General features: G+C 38.1%; 1 protein-coding gene across 1 annotated transcript; it reads right to left on the reverse strand.

Annotated features, from left to right (window-relative positions):
• Nucleotides 1-828: 828 nt before the first annotated feature.
• LOC124965809 (S-phase kinase-associated protein 1-like) lies at nt 829-1,314 on the reverse strand. The gene has a single exon (XM_047526955.1). It carries the CDS (start codon nt 1,312-1,314, stop codon nt 829-831), a length of 486 nt encoding a protein of 161 aa, XP_047382911.1.
• Nucleotides 1,315-18,094: the final 16,780 nt, after the last annotated feature.

The following is an 18,094-nucleotide window of genomic DNA, read 5'->3' on the forward strand; positions in this document are numbered from 1 at the left end:
CTACATATTTCAATGTTAAAGTTTAAATTATTTTTTTACATGCAAGTAGTATGAATAGTTTCCCCCACATGGGAACACTGATTATAAAAAGATGACATACCACATGAATTAAGTGTCTTTTTTAATTGAAAAGCTATCAAACTGTCTAGTTACATTTCTCCCAGCAAAATCCACAAACTGGGTAATAACTGAGTCTCTAGGCAACATATTCAAAGCTGAGATTAAAAACAAACAAACAAACAAACAAACAAACAAAAAAACAAAAAGAAAACCCAAGTCCTTCAGTCCAGTTAAGGGAGCCCTGTCACATACAGGCTAATCAATCCCAGTGGTACCGATTGAGTCCAGGAGGTTGGAAGATATCCTAACACTCCCAGCTGAAAACATTCACTTCAAGTGGCCTTTTTCCAGTTTCCAACTCATGAATAAAAATAATATTTTGTTAATTCTATTTCAGAAAACTTTTTGCAAGTTGTTTTATTTACAATGCCAACTTTTAAAAGCTCAGTAAAGTTAACTGGACAATAAACTATGCAGAAATTGCTTTACAAACGGAGAGAAAGCCCACAATGCCACTTTCTACAGAGAACCACAATTCAGTTTTATTCAGAGCAAAGAAAAAAGAAACTTTCTCTCATACTAGAAGAAATTCAGCCATAGGTTTGGAGTCTGTACTCAAACTACACATGCAATAAGGACAATATGACGCTAATACAATTGATTTGCTGCTGCATTTGTCTACTGTTTGTCCAATATTAACAATTATAAACAGAGCAGTGCAACTAGTATTTGGAACAATCCTTATAGTGTTACAGAATCAGGTACATTTCACTTCTCTTCACACCGCTGGTTCTCTCTGAGTACCTGGGCTTCCTCCTCTTTAGTAAAGTCATTTTTGATATTGAAGGTTTTGTGAATCTCCTCAGTTTTCCCCTTGATCATATTGGCAACAGTCTTGCATGTAACATCAAGCAAACCTTTGATGTCTAAGTAGTTTGCAGCCAGAATAAGTTCAAAAAGTGTTCCTTGGTCAACTTTCAGGAATTCTTGGTCCCAAACAGGGGTATCGTCTGTTCGCTTTTCTTTGTTCTCATCATCCTCAGGAGGAGGCGGGTCCTCCTTGGGATGTGTGCACCACTGAATGACCTTTTTTAATATTGCTACATTAACATTTGATAGAGGAACAGGGTCATCATCTCCATCATCCATTCCCAAATCTTCCAACATGGTCTTGATTGTCACAGATTGTTTGACAATTTCTACATCAACTTCAAATATCTCCCCATCAGAACTCTGCAACTTAATTGAAGGCATGGTGCTTGGTCTCAAGAAGACAGCGGGCCAGAGGCTGACGGGAACGGGGCAGGGTCTACACAGGAAAAGAAAAAGGCGCTGGACAAGGTCACTCCCCCTCTGTATCTTTTATAACATTACCTTTGCTTAAATATACTTTGCAAGAATGACTTAATAATGAACTTCCCAATTTTAAACTCATTTCCTTCCTTTGAGCTAAAATAGACTCTTTTTCTGCACTATATTTAGGTCAGTCTCTTTGGTAAAGAATTTCAACATGTAATTATTTTGTGAGTTTATTTAAAAATTGCTCAGAAATTCAACTTTCATCATCAATTTTTGAAACCTTACATTAAACCCAAGTTTTAAAGAGGAAATAATAAGTGGCTACTTTAAAAAAAAAAAGAATCAATTTTTTTTAGTTGTAGATGGACACAATACATTTATTTATTTATTTATTTATTTATTTATTTATTTATTTATTTTTCTATGGTGCTGAGAATCGAACCCAGTGCCTCACACATGCCCGGCAAGCGTTCCACCACTGAGCCACAATCCCAGCCCATAAGTGGCTATTTAAATCAAATAAATTTAACCAATTTCATTTGTGTAAAATAAATTCACTTAGAATTTTTTTTGTGTGTGAAAATATTTAAAAAAGAAGTCAAAGAACATTGAGTATAGAATAATTAGGTTCTATTAGATTCCCAGAATGTCGGATGAAAAAATTGAGGAAGGGGAAATATTTGAAGAAAGAGAGACTACATTTTTTTTCTAGAAAGTTAAAATATTTGAATTCTTAGATTCAAAAATTGTAAGAAATCCCAAACAGAATTCATAGTATGTCAAACCTAGATGAAACATGTGAAACTTGCAAATAAATATTTAAAATAAAACTCCCTCTTTAATTTGTTTTGCTAGAGTATATTAACCAGAAAAAGGAAAATATCTTTCACAGTGGAAGAGAGAATGAGGAAACAAAACACAAAAGGCAATGACTAATCAGTGGTTGAAAAAATTAATGAGTTGACGGTTCATATCCCTAAGTTAAGTGTGTGACCATACTGAATGCTATGGAGTCCACGGAAGACCAGAATTCTCACGTACTCTAGCAGTGGTGCAGATTCATACAAACAAGTACAAAGCAATCTTTTGATATCTGGTAGAACTGAAGATCTTAGCAACTTTTGGGTTCATCAATTCTATAGCTATCTACCATATTTAATTTCCACAGAGATACCGTCAAATTGAATCATGAAAAATAGATTCCCAATTATTATTGTTAGAGCCCACAGATTAAAAGACTTATTCTGGCTTTAGGGAAGACAAGATTTTTTAAAAGTGCAACTTAGAATGAATACAATGCTCTGTTGACACTTTCACTCATAAGGACAGAGATATTTACTATATTGTTCATAGTGATACTGCTTCTGGTAGGAAAAATTTGGAAACAACCTAAATGTCAATCAGCTGCAGCATGGAAGAATAAATTACAAAATAGTAATAGAGAGGAGTGTCATATTCAGTGAACATGAATGAACCAGGGGCACTAAATTGCAGAATTTAATGGCAAAGACATCAAGTATGAAAGGATATATGTGAAAGATATTTTAAATAGAGTGGTAAATTATGGAAAGCAATATTGCATATTGACTCCTGGTGCACTTATACATAGTAAATACATATAGGACTGTTATTAAAATCAAGAAAACTCTTCATTCCTCAGACTGCAAGTGAGGGAAACACTCCCAAAGAATTCCAAAGCCTTCATTGTATTTTTAATGCTTTATATTACAAGGTTTGTGGTAGATACCTAAGAGTTGTTAATATTCTTTTACATTTTGTGTATCTGATATAGTTCATAATATAGCCTTATTTAAATGCAATGTGATGCACTTATTTGGAAAAAATACTAAGGAGAATATATTTTATTCTCTAAACTTCACACTACTGATGTGTGGCAGAGGGCATAGGAGCAGAGCAAGGGCAGGGTTTGGTGAAACACAGCGCTAAAATACTATTCTGGAATGAATGTGACTCAGGAATGCTCTAAAGCCAAGAGAGTTATCTGTTCAAATTACAGACATAATTTGTAGAGGTAGGTCCTCATTGCATACTGCAAAATAGACTTCCCTGGCTTTGGACCACAAAATTTGCCAATTTGTCATGCATCTTAGCTGAGAGTGGTGAGAACTTCCCCTTGATCATTTATGTTTAATTCAGAAATACCTATGAATTTCTTGATCCATCTCAAGATTCAGTTATTATGATCACACTAGTGGGAAGAAACTTTTGTTATTCAAACACTAAACATATACTTTATTTATGATATGCCTGTGCTCACATAGACCAAGGGATTTTATTACATAACGTTTTGTAATCCCTCAGAGTTATTTAAGATGAGAAAAGAACTCTATTCAATATAAAGGGTGGAAAATGTGGATGAAATCAGAGATTTTGCTAAATTATTTTATTTCTAAATTAATGGATACAGAATGTTATGTATTTTCTGATGCATTTTCTATTACACTTAGTCTAAATAGATAGAGTGTTTTTCCTAATAATGACAATATTAATTCATTGAGGAAATAACATTTTTTTCCTCTCAAACCAATAATTACTTAGAATGTTTTTTAGAAAACCAGATAAATATTAGTGATGCTCACTGACCTACCTACAGGAAAAACTTTGTTGGACTTTTTTTAGTTTGACGGGAGAGTACCACAGCACCGATTCCTGCCTCTTTCCCCTAATATGCTTTTAGAAGTTGTTCCTTTTCTTCTTTATAAAGTTTCCTCTCTCAATAATAGTCTTCCACTTGTCCTTCATATAATCCCAGAGTTGGCTCTTGTTCATGCAGGGCTCCCGGGATGCACAACTTAGAGAAGCCTAGTAAAACATCTCCTCTTATAACCACTGAAATGTTTTAAATGGCAAGTGGATAAACAACAGAGCATTCGATGTTCTCCATCAGACAGAGCCAGAGACCAAAGCGACTTATATGTATAGCATGGAACAGCCTTTGGCAAATTCACCTTTTTGCTCTGATTCTATCCCTGCTGCACATGTTTGCCAGGTTAATCTTCTTTAAATATCACTTCTGTTATGTCACTTCTCTGGCAAAATGCCACTTGCCTCTTAAGTTAGAATTATTTGTTTTTCAGTTTGATTTTTTAATATTACAACATTGAAGCAAAATATCATAAGCATGCTTCAAAATGCTGCAAGTCTCTGATCATTACTGGGTAAGACCTTGGAATACAGTTGAAGCTGTGATCCTGAACCATAAGTAGAGATGGAGAAGGTGCTGCCTTTAAGATCTAAACTCTATCAGACCAGGAAGAAGAGCAAGGAGAAAATATTCTGAAGAGACCAAGACACCAAAGAATGAAATAGAATGTCTTAGGAAATTTCCAGAAAATGGTGACAGTATGGAAACAAACCCTCCGTGTCCCCAAATGAGTGAACCACATCACTGAACCAAAACCAAGAAATGCACAACCACAATAACAGGAATAAAATTCTTAAAATTTTGGGGAAATGGAATAAGCAGGAAGGTCACTTCTGCCTTTCCCAGGGCCTCAGGGTACGTCTGTCTGCTCCTTTTGGCCCTGGCCTTCCCTGGTCTGTCTCACCATTTAGAAGAAAGGGAGGCCAACAGAAAGGAAGCAGAAGGGTTTACTTTTCACTAGGATGATGATTTCTTTTCCAATAACAATAATAGTGACAATAGCCAACATTTATAGAATACATAAGCCAGAATGCAGACTGACACTGTGATCAGTCTCAAATCCCTTTGTTAATCTATTCTCAGGTAGTACAATTTTTTGCCGCACTAATAACCACACACAGTCCATAGATCCTGACTACAGTAAGACAAATTTTCCTCTCATAAAATACCACGTGCAAGCTGATCATTTACTGTCCTTTCCTCAACTCCTAGTGTGGTTTGAATGTTTTCCCCCAAAAGCATGTGCTGGAAACTTAATCCCCAATACAATAGCTTTGGGAGGTGGGGCCCAATGGGAAGTGATGGTGATACCGCCGTTTACCGGTGACGAGTTCTGCTTCTTCTAATGTTGAAGATTAAGCACTAGAGAAGCACGCCAAGGCAAGCATATTAAGCAGGTTTATTTAAAGGGAATAATACAGACTTCTCCCGGCAGGGAGAAGGGGGCCATGGCTGATGTTCTAAAGTCCCAAGAAGTGAGCGCACCCTACATCTTTTATAGGTTAAAGTCTCTTTTGTTCTCCAGTTCTCTCCCCCCTTATCTCTCTCTCCTTCCTGCCTACGTGACTAGGCCCGGTTTTGCATAAGTGAGAAGCCAAGGGCAGGGGGAGGGCCAAGGTGATTCAGGCGGGTAAGGGCCAGGGGGCATTAATTAGCAGCTCCTTGTTTGCAGTCCTTGATAAAGGCAGGTAAATTTGGTAATCAATGGGCTCCGGAGATCTTTGACATTCCATTCTTCCAGGGGCAGTCTCCAACTTCCAAAGGCAGATGGCTTCATGGCTTCATTTCCTCGAATTGACCCGATTTTCTATTTCTACACTAACTACCTGTCCTTAATTCTGGCTTCATTCCCCCCTTTAGCTATAGGAACTCCTAACTGCTTTAAGGAAAAGGGGGCGTCGGTCGTTCTGGCTGCTTCGAAGCTGAAAGGGGGCAGCGAGGGGTAAAGCAGTTTGGAGTTCCTTTTTTAAAAATCGGGTCAATCGAGGGGTCCAAGGTAGAAGTCTGGTTGGGGAAGAGCAGGTTGTAAAGTCATCTGGGGGTGGGTGCTTCTATGATAGAAGAACAAAAAGACATGAGTACTGAAATGAGATTAGTACAAAGTAAATGTTGCAGCATCTGGAACATGCCACTGAGTATCATGAAAATGACAGAAGTCAATCTTTCACCAGGCGGGTGGAAGAATTGAGAAATTGTTCCCATAACTAGGCCTAGCAAAGGCTGGAAAGGACAAGGCCTTTATTTGGGAACTTTAACATTGTCCAGGTTATCAGGAATGTAAACACAACATTTAACTCTTAATGTCATAGATGTCCCAAAAAAAACATAGTTAAGCTATACTTAATGTCATCTGATTTTTGTAAAATATCCCTTTATTGGTATAACCTGTGTTTAGTAGAGAGCTCTATACTTCTGTTACTTAGGGATAGCTAATCATATGAGCAAACATAGGTTAAGTCTACCTGTGTAGCTTAGGAAGGTCTGCAGGCCTTAAACTGACTAAAAACTTCTGACTCTGACAGTTTGTCTTGATAGTTATCAGGCACATTTGCTGAAGAATCTTTCTTTCATTTGTAGCTTCCAGTCTTTATTCTAGTGGGCTAATACAAGTGTACATCTTAAGTTACATTTAACTATTATTTCTTTTAAATGCCCAAGAATGGCTATATTTTGGTTTTAACTGTTTTGCTGGGTGTCTAAGATCAAGCTGGTCAAATTGACCTGGTTCCTGTCTTGTTAAAGAGTCAGCTGAGTTCCCACAGGGGCCACTTGTAGAGAACTTAAGAGCAGCTTCTTAGCTCCACCAGTGCTATTGGTTAGGTAGGGTCTCCTTGATGAGGTGACTTCCTTTGGAAGCATAAAGGGATGTCTCCCTTTTTCCATGACCCTCCTTTGCAGCAGATGCACTGAGTGATTTTTCATCCTCTAGTCTCAACAATCTCCTTGATCAGGAGGTTGTGCGACCCAGAGTTGCAGCACTCCTTAGAGAAGTCCTCTTATTCCCTGGGTTCAGGCTGACTGAGGGCAAAAGATCCAAATACTGGTCTATCTTGCCTTCTGTATTCAATTCCAATCTCTAAGTTTGATCTTAATCATCCAGCAAGCCAGTTTCACCAGTCATAAAGTAAGAGTACTGGGCCTTAACTTTAATGTCCATAACTTTACAGTTATTTACCCTTTCATCTAACTGGAGTCTGCATTAGTTCTGGAAGTTACCACTATCTGTTAGGTGATGGCTTATTATCACAAGTTACCTAGGTTGCGTGTTCTTGAAGCAGCTACTTCTGCAAAACATTAACAGGTAACAGTTTTACAAAATGAAATTAGCAAGAGTAAAAATATATTCAGCTTGTATAATAGCTATGTTGAATTTTGACTGAGAACCACATTATATTCCCTATTTGAGATCATAGTAATTTTACAACAAAAAAATAATCTTTTGACTATAACTTTAAATAAGCTGAAGTCTGACTAACAAATAAATAAGCTGGAGTCACTCTAACATGCAGTAAGGTGGGAGGCAGAGCCTTATCTCAGGTAAGGCATGGCTCTTTACAGACCTTAAGTGTTCTTATTCTGATGTTGATTTTTGTTTCTTCCTTAAATATCATTAAATAGTTCACATATACTGTTTCCTGAGTCTATATAAACCTTATAATTAACACAATTTAACATTGTATCTAAAACATGAATCAAAGAAAGGCTGAGAGAGCTTTTAACTTTCCTTTTGTGTGTCAAAGTGGCAAAATATTTTCATGTTTCACAAAATTAACCTTTAAACAAGTCAGGCTCTAATGTTTAGAAATACATTTACATTTGAAATTCTTTATCTCAGTGTAAAAAGTAACAAATTTTACATATACCCTATTGATAACAGGTCCTATAATAGAACATTAAATGATAGAAATAAATCCCCAATAAAATTTACTCTTTATAAGTTTAAAATTACCATTACAGACAAGTTTAATCTGGAGAATAGCAGCTTGATAAATTCCCTGCTTTAAAACTTGTATACCTGAAAAATATGAACACATTTAATATACAACTAGTGACCACTTCACAATTACCTTGACACTTTTATCTTACCAAATTTAGTTTTTAAAGAAAAATGTAGACTCTGTAACACAGTATAATACTCTAACAGTTGTTTAACCATAATTGTATAAACCCCAATTTTTAAGACTAATTGTTCTAAAGAAAAAAACTTAATAGACACGAAGTAAAGAGTAAATAGACACAAAGTTAAGTGTTTCTAAGAAATCCTTGCCATTTAACCATGTCATTTTACCATATAGATTAAACTTTGGTTTATATCAGAACATTAGTATTTCACTTTAGGAAAAACCTTAAATAGCTTTAGCTGTTTCACATACATAAAACCAACTTAGTTACACGCAAACTTGTTGAAACTTGCCCTTTACGTACACAGACTTTCTTAGCACTTACTTAGACCCTCGTGTATTTCATCACACAAGCACTTTCTTACCCAGAAACATTTCCTTTTTCCTTTTACTAAATATATTTCCATACCCAGAACCTTTTATTTTCTCTTTCCTATTTGTTGACCCCTTTTTGTCCACATTCTGAAACAACTCTTATGAAATTTCTGAATTTAGATAAATTACTCTATTTTAATAAGATTAAATATTTTGTTGTTTATAGTACTCTAATTGAAACACAGTTGAAACTTTTGGGACCCTTTGTACATAGAATTGCACTTGTTAGGACATAACTCTTAGTAACCTTGTTTTTAGTTTAGTGATGACACAAAGCAAGTTTAAACCCTTTTATTTACTAACCTATGAAAACACCAATAATGTTTGAGTATGATACCCCATGGAATTTAAAGAGTTAAGAGTACTTGATGTTATTTAACAATTAGCATTTTAACTTTGAAAATTAATCAGATGTCTCTACAAACACATTTGAGTAATCCCATACATGTTAACTCTAATTCACTTATTCTGTAAAAACCAAGAAAGCAGGCAAGTGTCCTGAACAGTATTTGCTATCTCTTTCCTGTTGAAGAAAAGTCCTAGAAACAATTGATTAGACATTTTATTAACATCAATATTTTATTAGATTGACCACCTAGAGACTTGCGAGTTATTTTCAAAGACATTTTACTTTCATTAGTTTACCCAATTTGAATTGAACCTTTAAATCACGTGAATTAAAAGTTTTTGGATCCATTTTTAAATTTTAATTTTAGGAGCGCTCAGTTTTGATACAGACAACACCAGACAGCACGACATACAAATAACACAAAATCAAAGGCCTTGTAACTTTATAGGTGAATTTCCATTGCAATGTAACAGATGTTCAAAAGCTGTAGTTGAATAAAAAAAATAGAACTTATCAAAAAAATCATGAGCTCAAAAAATATATAGAATTAAAAAAAAACAAGAGTCCTGGAAAAATGATACGGCCGTTAATTACTTTAGTAAGGCACCACAAAATTTACTGTTGCTGGAGTTTAAGTAAGGCTCTTTTTTACCTTTTTTTTCTTGGGTTTGAGACCGGTCTCCTACTGAGCCTTTGGGCTTCTTTTATTTACATTTCAATGTAAGCCTTGACTGAGATCTGGAAGGACCTAACAGATTTGAATAGAAACCTTGTGCCTAAGGCACTTTAGCCATCTCATCAGTACAGGTTGGATGTCAAAGAAAATTATGAGACCTTATTTTCCATTTCTTTTGAGAATGAAGCTACTTTGCTAAGTTCCTCACTGAGATATGCCATTGGTTATTGAGTTGCCTATGGCTGCCTATCCAGGATTTATTTTCCCCTTTTGTGACAAACAGGTTAAATCTTGCTTCATAGGTAAGCTGAGGACAGGAGCTTGAAGTAAGGCCCCTTCCTGGGGCAGAATATTGTCCTATAGTGGTTATTTTCTGTAGTATTGAACCTGTTGATGACATAATTAAGCTTTATTTTTTTGAGATCTTTTAATTCCTATTAGCTAAGAAGTTTAGGAGTTCTGCAATGGCCTTTTGATATTCCTCCTGGGTGGAGGCACGTAAAGTATGTACTTTACTTACTGGAGAACAATCACAGAATGTTTTATCTCTGAATTTTGTTAAGTCCTTAGCTAAGGTTTGTCCGGAACAGGTGAGGGCCATCTAAATCCTGAGGCAATACTGTCTAGGTTAGTTGAGATACAGTATCTGGTTACTCAAAGGCAAACAAATTGCTATTCAGAGTCTAGCATAAACAGGAAAAACCATCTTTTAAATCTAACAGTAAACCAAGCAGCAGTTGGAATCCAAGATAAAAGTGTATGAATTAAGAACTACAGGGTGGGGGAAATTACTGCTTCATTATTCTAAGGTCTTGGACTAGGCAGTTTGCTTTTTAACTCCTAAAATGGGCAAATTGCATGGACTATTGCAAGGCATTAAAAGTTTCTATCAGTTTGAATGATCTTTAATAAGTCCTTTTTCTTGCCTATATGTTCCCTTTTTTCTTTCCTTTGATGTCTATTAAAAATGGAAGATGCAAGCTGGAGAAGATCATCTGAGGATTGATCAGGGCCACGTGCCAATTTTGAAATTTCCTCTAAATATTTGGGGCTGACTAAATGATAAATTTATACTTTAAAAGTAGGTGGCCCTTTATGGATTCAGGATTCAGAGTGGTGTGCTTTCTTATTGCTTTCCTAAGTCTCTCCATGAAAATAGCAGGATTTTCCTGAAGGCTGCATAATAGTTTTTTTAGGCATCCTACTCATTATTTGAATCCCAGTTATGATGGTTTCTGGGAACTGCCTGTGCTCTAGATGGTTAATAGCATAATTTTCCAGGTGAAGTCAAATACCTGGCGTAAGTTTTGTAACATCTCAATATTTATTAGGATCCTCCAAAAGCCTCCTTAAATTTATTTTTGCCTATCTTAAGTTGGGAGGGTTCCCTCAATTTTCCTCCCTTAGTGGGCGATTCCTCAAGACTTTCTCCTCTCATGGTAGAGATTATTGCTGTCAAGCATGGTAACATATGAAAGGCACTTTTCATTTGCAATTTAGCAGTATGCAGGCTAGTGGTGAACCTGGCAATACTGTTGAGAGAGAAGCTCCCATCTAAGTGAAGAAAAGAAAAATAGACCTCAGGCGCTCGCGCCGGAGACTGTGTGCAGGGACGTCTCCCTAAGTTTGAGCTTCAATCCGGTCCAGAAAACCCGTCTCTCACTACCTGGCTTTGCCAAAGTATTTCTGGCCTCCTTTGGCAAAGTGCTGGGGCTCTAGTTTGCCCTGTGCTAGAGACCCTTGGAGGATTCAGACTTAAGGGCATTACTGCTTTCCTCCCTGCCACTATAAACTCCTAATTATGAAAAACAATGACAAAAGTAAAAAGTGTGCCTTTTGCCTATCTTCTTGCCCTGTAAACTAAAGGAATCTCCGGAGGGTGAGGGGACATTTATTGGTTGTTAGGCGTATAACACCCTTTGCTTGGAGGGTCTCACGGGAGGGGTTTTTAAATGCCTCCCTCTTGCAGCTTAAAGAGAACACCATGAGTACATTTAAGCATGGGAACAGTAATGGGGAGACTCTAGATGGACTAGTGAAGGCTAACTATGTGAACAAAGGGAACCTGGGCATTTTCATACTAATCATCCCAGGCCTTAATCCTACAGCTTGAATTCCTAATGTCTGACCGGCAAGGGAAGGGGAGCATCCAGGAGGGAGTGGATGTGCGGGAGTGTTGTGCAGCCCATACGGAGGCAAGGGTGATTGGCGCTTTCCCTCAGTGCCATTGTCTACTGATCAGCCTGGATACCCTTCAGGGCTGTCGGGAGGGGGAGTCTGGAGAAGGAACCTTTGGGGTCCACCCGAGAGTAGCCCGGGCCGAGAACCCCGCAGTTGCTCCAACCCTTCCTCCACCTCCACGCATCCTGGGCAGATCAGGACTAGGGACACTGTGTACTTGCGGCAATTGCGCTCCGGGCCTGGACAGAAAAGTAGGAAACGGCTTCAGCAGAGCCCCAACATGCCATGCCTGCAGAGCAGGGGATTGGAAACTTGCCTGGGCCGGGAAACCTCTCACCCGAGTCTTAAGGATGGCGGCTGCACTAACTGCATTTAATAGCCGACGGGTGCCCATTTTGCCCTCCAAAAATAAAGATACAGAAAGAAAGATGTATCTCAAACAGATGTGGGGTGCGTGGAGAGAGAAGCTTACTTACCTTGGCGTAAGTCTCGGTGGGACCTCCAAATCTGATACCGCCGTTTACCGGTGACGAGTTCTGCTTCTTCTAATGTTGAAGATTAAGCACTAGAGAAGCACGCCAAGGCAAGCATATTAAGCAGGTTTATTTAAAGGGAATAATACAGACTTCTCCCGGCAGGGAGAAGGGGGCCATGGCTGATGTTCTAAAGTCCCAAGAAGTGAGCGCACCCTACATCTTTTATAGGTTAAAGTCTCTTTTGTTCTCCAGTTCTCTCCCCCCTTATCTCTCTCTCCTTCCTGCCTACGTGACTAGGCCCGGTTTTGCATAAGTGAGAAGCCAAGGGCAGGGGGAGGGCCAAGGTGATTCAGGCGGGTAAGGGCCAGGGGGCATTAATTAGCAGCTCCTTGTTTGCAGTCCTTGATAAAGGCAGGTAAATTTGGTAATCAATGGGCTCCGGAGATCTTTGACATTCCATTCTTCCAGGGGCAGTCTCCAACTTCCAAAGGCAGATGGCTTCATGACTTCATTTCCTCGAATTGACCCGATTTTCTATTTCTACACTAACTACCTGTCCTTAATTCTGGCTTCAATGGGGTCAGAGGACTGCACCCCTATGAATGGAGCAGTGGTGATATGAAAGGGCTAGAGACTGAGTTCGGTCTTTGGCACGTGCAGGCTCCATGCCAGGGCCTTCTTCACGGGGTGGCAGGGCCAGAGGCCCTCTCCAGGTGCAACCTCTGATCTTGACCTCACACCTCCAGAACCAGGACAAATCATCTTTTGTTGTTTGTAAATTACCCAGTCTGTAGTATTTTATTCTAGTATCACAAAATGGACTAAGACACCTTCTAAGTTCAGATAATAAATAAAGAAAAAACAAATAGCTATTGAAGGTGTCCATAATACTAATCAAGTCCTTGTACATATTTCTGAGTGACAATTCATTTTCCACAGTAGCTCCACATTTAAGGTCAGAAAACCTAATATTTAAGTCTTGGTTATGCATTTCACAAACTGTGTGACTCAGATGTCACTTGATTTAGAACTGGATATCATTAAAATAGTCTTTAATAATACATTCATATTCTTGTTTGAAACAGAAGTGAATGGCTATGTTTAGTTGCTTTTTGGAGGTGGGTACAAGGCACATTTGACAATTCTGAGAAAGTGGAGAAAGTGTAACACAGTTTTTCAAATTGACTCTGGTTTTCAGGGTTGTGATTTTGGCTGTCCTGGGAAGGTTAAAATTTCTGGTAGAACACACTGCCAAATAAACAGAAGGATTGTGTTGTCAAGAGTTGATTTACAATATGTGGATTTTCACTCCTTGAGAATGTTTACAAGGCACATTCCACCCACACATTCTTTTTCCTTAGAGATGGTTAGGAACTGGCTGATAGCAAGAGCCAGATGGATAGGGTGCAAACGGAACAACTCGGTCTTTCTCCCAGTGTCTCTTTACATTTGATCCATGGCTTAGTTCTTTCTCTGGAGAGACAAAAGTTCTGTTAGGTTTTAAGAGTTTCCCAGTCTCTCTTATATAGAAAATCACCAGTCTCTGCATTTGTAACAACAAATAAAAACCCAGTTATTTGGTGATTATGTCCTTCCTGCCCTTTCTTTTTCTTTCTCCACTGCTTTGTCCTTTTTTATTTTTTAGCAGTGCTGTAGGATGTAGGGTCTGATATCACAGACTCAAACTCAGTTGCTTGGGTTCAAATCCAAGCTTTGCTGCAGTCCCTTGGGCAAACTTGTGCTACGACCCAGCATCTCTCTGCCTCCTCTGTGAAACAAGATAAAAATAATAGTACCCGTATTAACAAATGTCAAACTTTTCAATAAAGCCAGCATCATAAGAAGCACTCAAATAATATTAGATATTATTGTTATAAGCAACAGTAATAATAATAAACTTCTTTCCTTATCCACACTGGTTCTCATTAAACTTAGAAAAAAGAAACAAAAACTTGGTAGGTGGAGGCAGGAGATTTTTCTTTCTTTTTAAAATTTGTTCTAATTAGTTATACATGTCAGCAGAATGCATTTCAACTCATCATACACAAATGGAGCACAGCTTCTCATTTCTCTAGCTGTACACAGCAGTCACACCATTCATTCAATCGTGTATGTACATCGGGTAACAATGTCCACCTCATTCTGCCACCCTTCCCACCCCACACCCCCTTCCTTCCCCTCACTCCTCTCTGCCCAATCCAGAGTTCCTCCATTCTTCCCTAACCCCTGCCATAATGAATCAGCACCCCCATACTGTACTTTCTAGGTCAGGTGTAAGGGGGAGAGAAGACAGAAAGCATACAATCTTTCTGAATGATAATTTGAACTTTTGTGTGTGCACGCATATTCTGTTTTTAGGAATTTCTGCTAAGAAATCTGGCAAGCGCACTGAAAGTCAAACCCAGACTTTGCATGTTGGGGCTAGCCTTAGAACAGGAATCCTGATCGAGTTGACTTTCCTGGGATGACCCACATCTAACCAAGTGCCTGGCATAACAACAGAATCAAGGCCAGAATTCTTTGCTGCACATTTAATAAAAGAACAATAAGTTTCATTTGTCATCCCTTAAATAATAAGGGCATTTAAATAATTATGGAAAATTCATTTAAATAAAATAGAAAGCTGACATTAAAAAATGACATATATTTCTATTTACTGGCAGGGAATATGCTCATTAGATGCAATTATATTAAAACAATGAAGCAAGTGGGAATACAGAACACAAGCATGAGACCGTCTTTGTAAAGAAGGTATCTGTGTTCTAAGAATGTCCATGATGGATATGGTGTGGTGAAGTTGGCATAGCCACAGGAGGAGACAAGATTGGGACTTGGAAGAATGGAGTTGGTTATATGCAAAGGTCCCAGAAGGGGTCATCCATTCCTGCAGGGCCACAGGGAACACCAGTGTGGTCAGGGGGCAGTAATGGAGAGGAAAGGGTTGGCCGTTGGGGGTTTCTGTGGGAAGCAAAGGCTGAGAGCAGAGTTTAGGATGGCCTGATTTGGATAATGCTGGCAGGTTTTGGCTATAGTGGGAGTCTCCAGTTGCTTGGTACCCGATCCTGGGATGATTAAGAGCAGGGGAAATGTTGGCTTACTGTCTGAGCGCTATATAAGGAGGGGATCAGGGTCACAGATTTGGGTTTGGTTGGTGGACACATAAAGACCAGCTATGGCTCAGCCCCCCACCCTGAGCCTTCTCCAAGAACTGACCTGGCCTGGGAGGGGCCGCAGCTCCCCAGTCTGAGGGGCAGCACGTGGGAGAGCATTAAGAATACAGAAAATGAAGAATCAACTTTTTATTTGTCAATTTTTTGAATTGTTTCTTTGGTTTCGATTTCCTTGATTTCAGCTCTGATTTTAATTATTTCATGTCTTCTACTGCATTTGGTGTTGATTTGTTCTTCTTTTTCTAGAACTTTGAAATGTAATGTTAGGTCATTTATTTGTTGTCTTTTTATTCTTTTGATGAATGAGCTCAATGCAATGAACTTTCCTCTTAGTTCATAGTGTCCCAGAGATTTTGCTATGTTGTATCGGTGTTCTCATTAAATACAGTTAGCTCATACTAGACAAAGGTGCCAAAAACATATGCTGGAGAAAAGATAGCCTATTCAACAAATGGTGCTGGGAAAACTGGAAATCTATATGCAGTAAAATGAAATTAAACCTCTATCTCTCACTCTGTACAAAACTCAACTCAAAATGGATCAAAGATTTAGGTACTAGACCAGAGACCCTGCACCTAAAAGAAGAAAAAGCAGGCCCAAATCTTTATCATGTCGACTTAGGACCTGACTTCCTTAACAAGATTCCCCTTGTTAATTATATATTTTCTAAATTGCATACTCAATCATGTGTTAATTTTTAAGTAAAAGGAAACACTTTTAGGCATATATTTGAAAATTTATATATATTATAATTTGTGTGTGTGTGTATATATATATATATATATACACATATGTGTATATATATATATACATGTATATATATTTGTGTGTGTGTATACACACACACACACCTACAAACACATGAATATCAATGCATATATAAACCACTGGGAATGAAGACTCCACTGGTTGGCTCCACTAAAATTTGGGAGACAAAGGTTGATAAAGAAAACAGGTTATTCAAAATGGGCCTTGAGGAAGACAGAGACCGTTTCTATCTCAAATCTCCATATTCAGGAGGCTCAGGGGCATGAACAGCTTTTATAAGAGGAGTCAGGTTACAGTGTGACAAAGGCAGGAAATATACCTGTTTAGCTTTAGTTAGGCAGTTTTAGTCTGAAATGTGTTACCGGTGGTTTCCAAGGCACCTGCCAGGGCTCAGCCCCTCAGTCTCCACTCTTAGCAGGAGGAAACTCCACATGCAGAAAAGCAGTGATCAGGAAGATGCTGTTAATTTTAAAGGGGCTCTATTTAACATATACAAACAAATGTGTGTGTGTGTGTGATACAAGTGTGAGAGCGTATATGCATGTGAGTGAGTATACAGTATGTGCAAAAACAATAGATTCATGTGTTAAGATCAAAGGTATGGAGAGTATACACTCGAGCAGCAGGATAGATTGAAGGGTAACAGAGTAGATGCTGTCCTCAGTGTTCTTACTTGCTCTCTTCATATTTTTGTGTCCTGTAATGTCTTATGAAATAATATAATATTTTAGAATAAAAGTACTAAATAAACCAAGAAATAGAAACATTAAATGTGACTCTTGTTGTTTATCTTGGTTCAGTACTGTGCTACAGACTTAATATGCCTCTGTAACCTGTTTTGTTGCTACTCATAAGACACTATCTTTTGTAGTAAACTACTTAAGGCATCCATCAGCCTTTTATTTTAAAACTTTAAGGAAAAACGAGTATTAGAAATATAGCCCAGGATGCAGTCTGGGTGGGGACAATAAGTATGCTGATGTTTCCTGAATTCTTCAATGGATAACAGGAGAGAACAGATTTTAACCTGTATTTTATTTCGTCTTCTCTGTCAATACAAAAGTTCTTCAGGTGCTAAGTAAAGTTACATCGGATGAAGTTAAAAGGCAAAGACTTTATTCAAGACTTTTGTACTAGAAGAAAGACTGAATTCAATTTTGCTGAAACAAAAGTGGGAAAATTTTTAATATGGGGTGAGTTGGTAGAAAATTCCTGAGTATGTTGGGGAGGTTGATCTTTGTGAAGGTTAGAGGCTATCTGTGTGTACTGATCGTTGCTTATCAATTTTAGCTCTCCACCTTCCACAGAGACTGGGTGGTGGAGACTTGCTGTTTTCTTTTCTAAGCATGAGCTTTAAGATTCTTTATTTTGTGCAATACCCATTTGAAAATATTTTATTGGTGGAATTATAATCATACATAATAGTAGGCTTCACTGTGAATACTCATATCTATATGTGGCATAAGTTGGTCTATTTCATTGGAAAGAGATAGGTTTCTGATATTTGAGGAACACATTCCTGGGTTATAAAATTGATAAGTGGCTGGAAGAAGATTTACCTTTTTAAGGGAAGAGAAAAAACTTATAATGGAAATCTTTCTAAATGCTCTAAGAAAAAGGAACTCAGGGTTGGGCACAGGGGCACACACCTGTGGCTCAGGAGATTAAGGCAGGAGGATTGCAAGTTCAAACCCAGCCTCAGCAATTTAGTGAGACCCTAAGCAATTTAGTGAGACCCTGTCTTAAAGTTGAAAAAATAAAAATGATAGGGGCTGTGATTAAGCACCCTCAGTTCAATCCCTGGTGCCAAAAAGAAAAAAGTGTGGGGAGTGGGGAACTCAGGGACCCAAAGTCAGGAAGAAAGCTGCCTAATGTTCAGTTCAGCAGAGGGGAACTTTCTGGACACCTTGGTCACAGGCAAAGAAGGGAGAATAAGCACTGATAAGGAGAAATT

The sequence above is a fragment of the Sciurus carolinensis genome, chromosome 15, assembly GCF_902686445.1.
Source record: "Sciurus carolinensis chromosome 15, mSciCar1.2, whole genome shotgun sequence".
Lineage (NCBI taxonomy): Eukaryota > Metazoa > Chordata > Mammalia > Rodentia > Sciuridae > Sciurus > Sciurus carolinensis.

Excerpts from the sequence above, each read along its gene's own strand:
- LOC124965809 (XM_047526955.1), bottom strand. The coding sequence starts at position 1,314 with ATGCCTTCAATTAAGTTGCAGAGTTCTGATGGGGAGATATTTGAAGTT.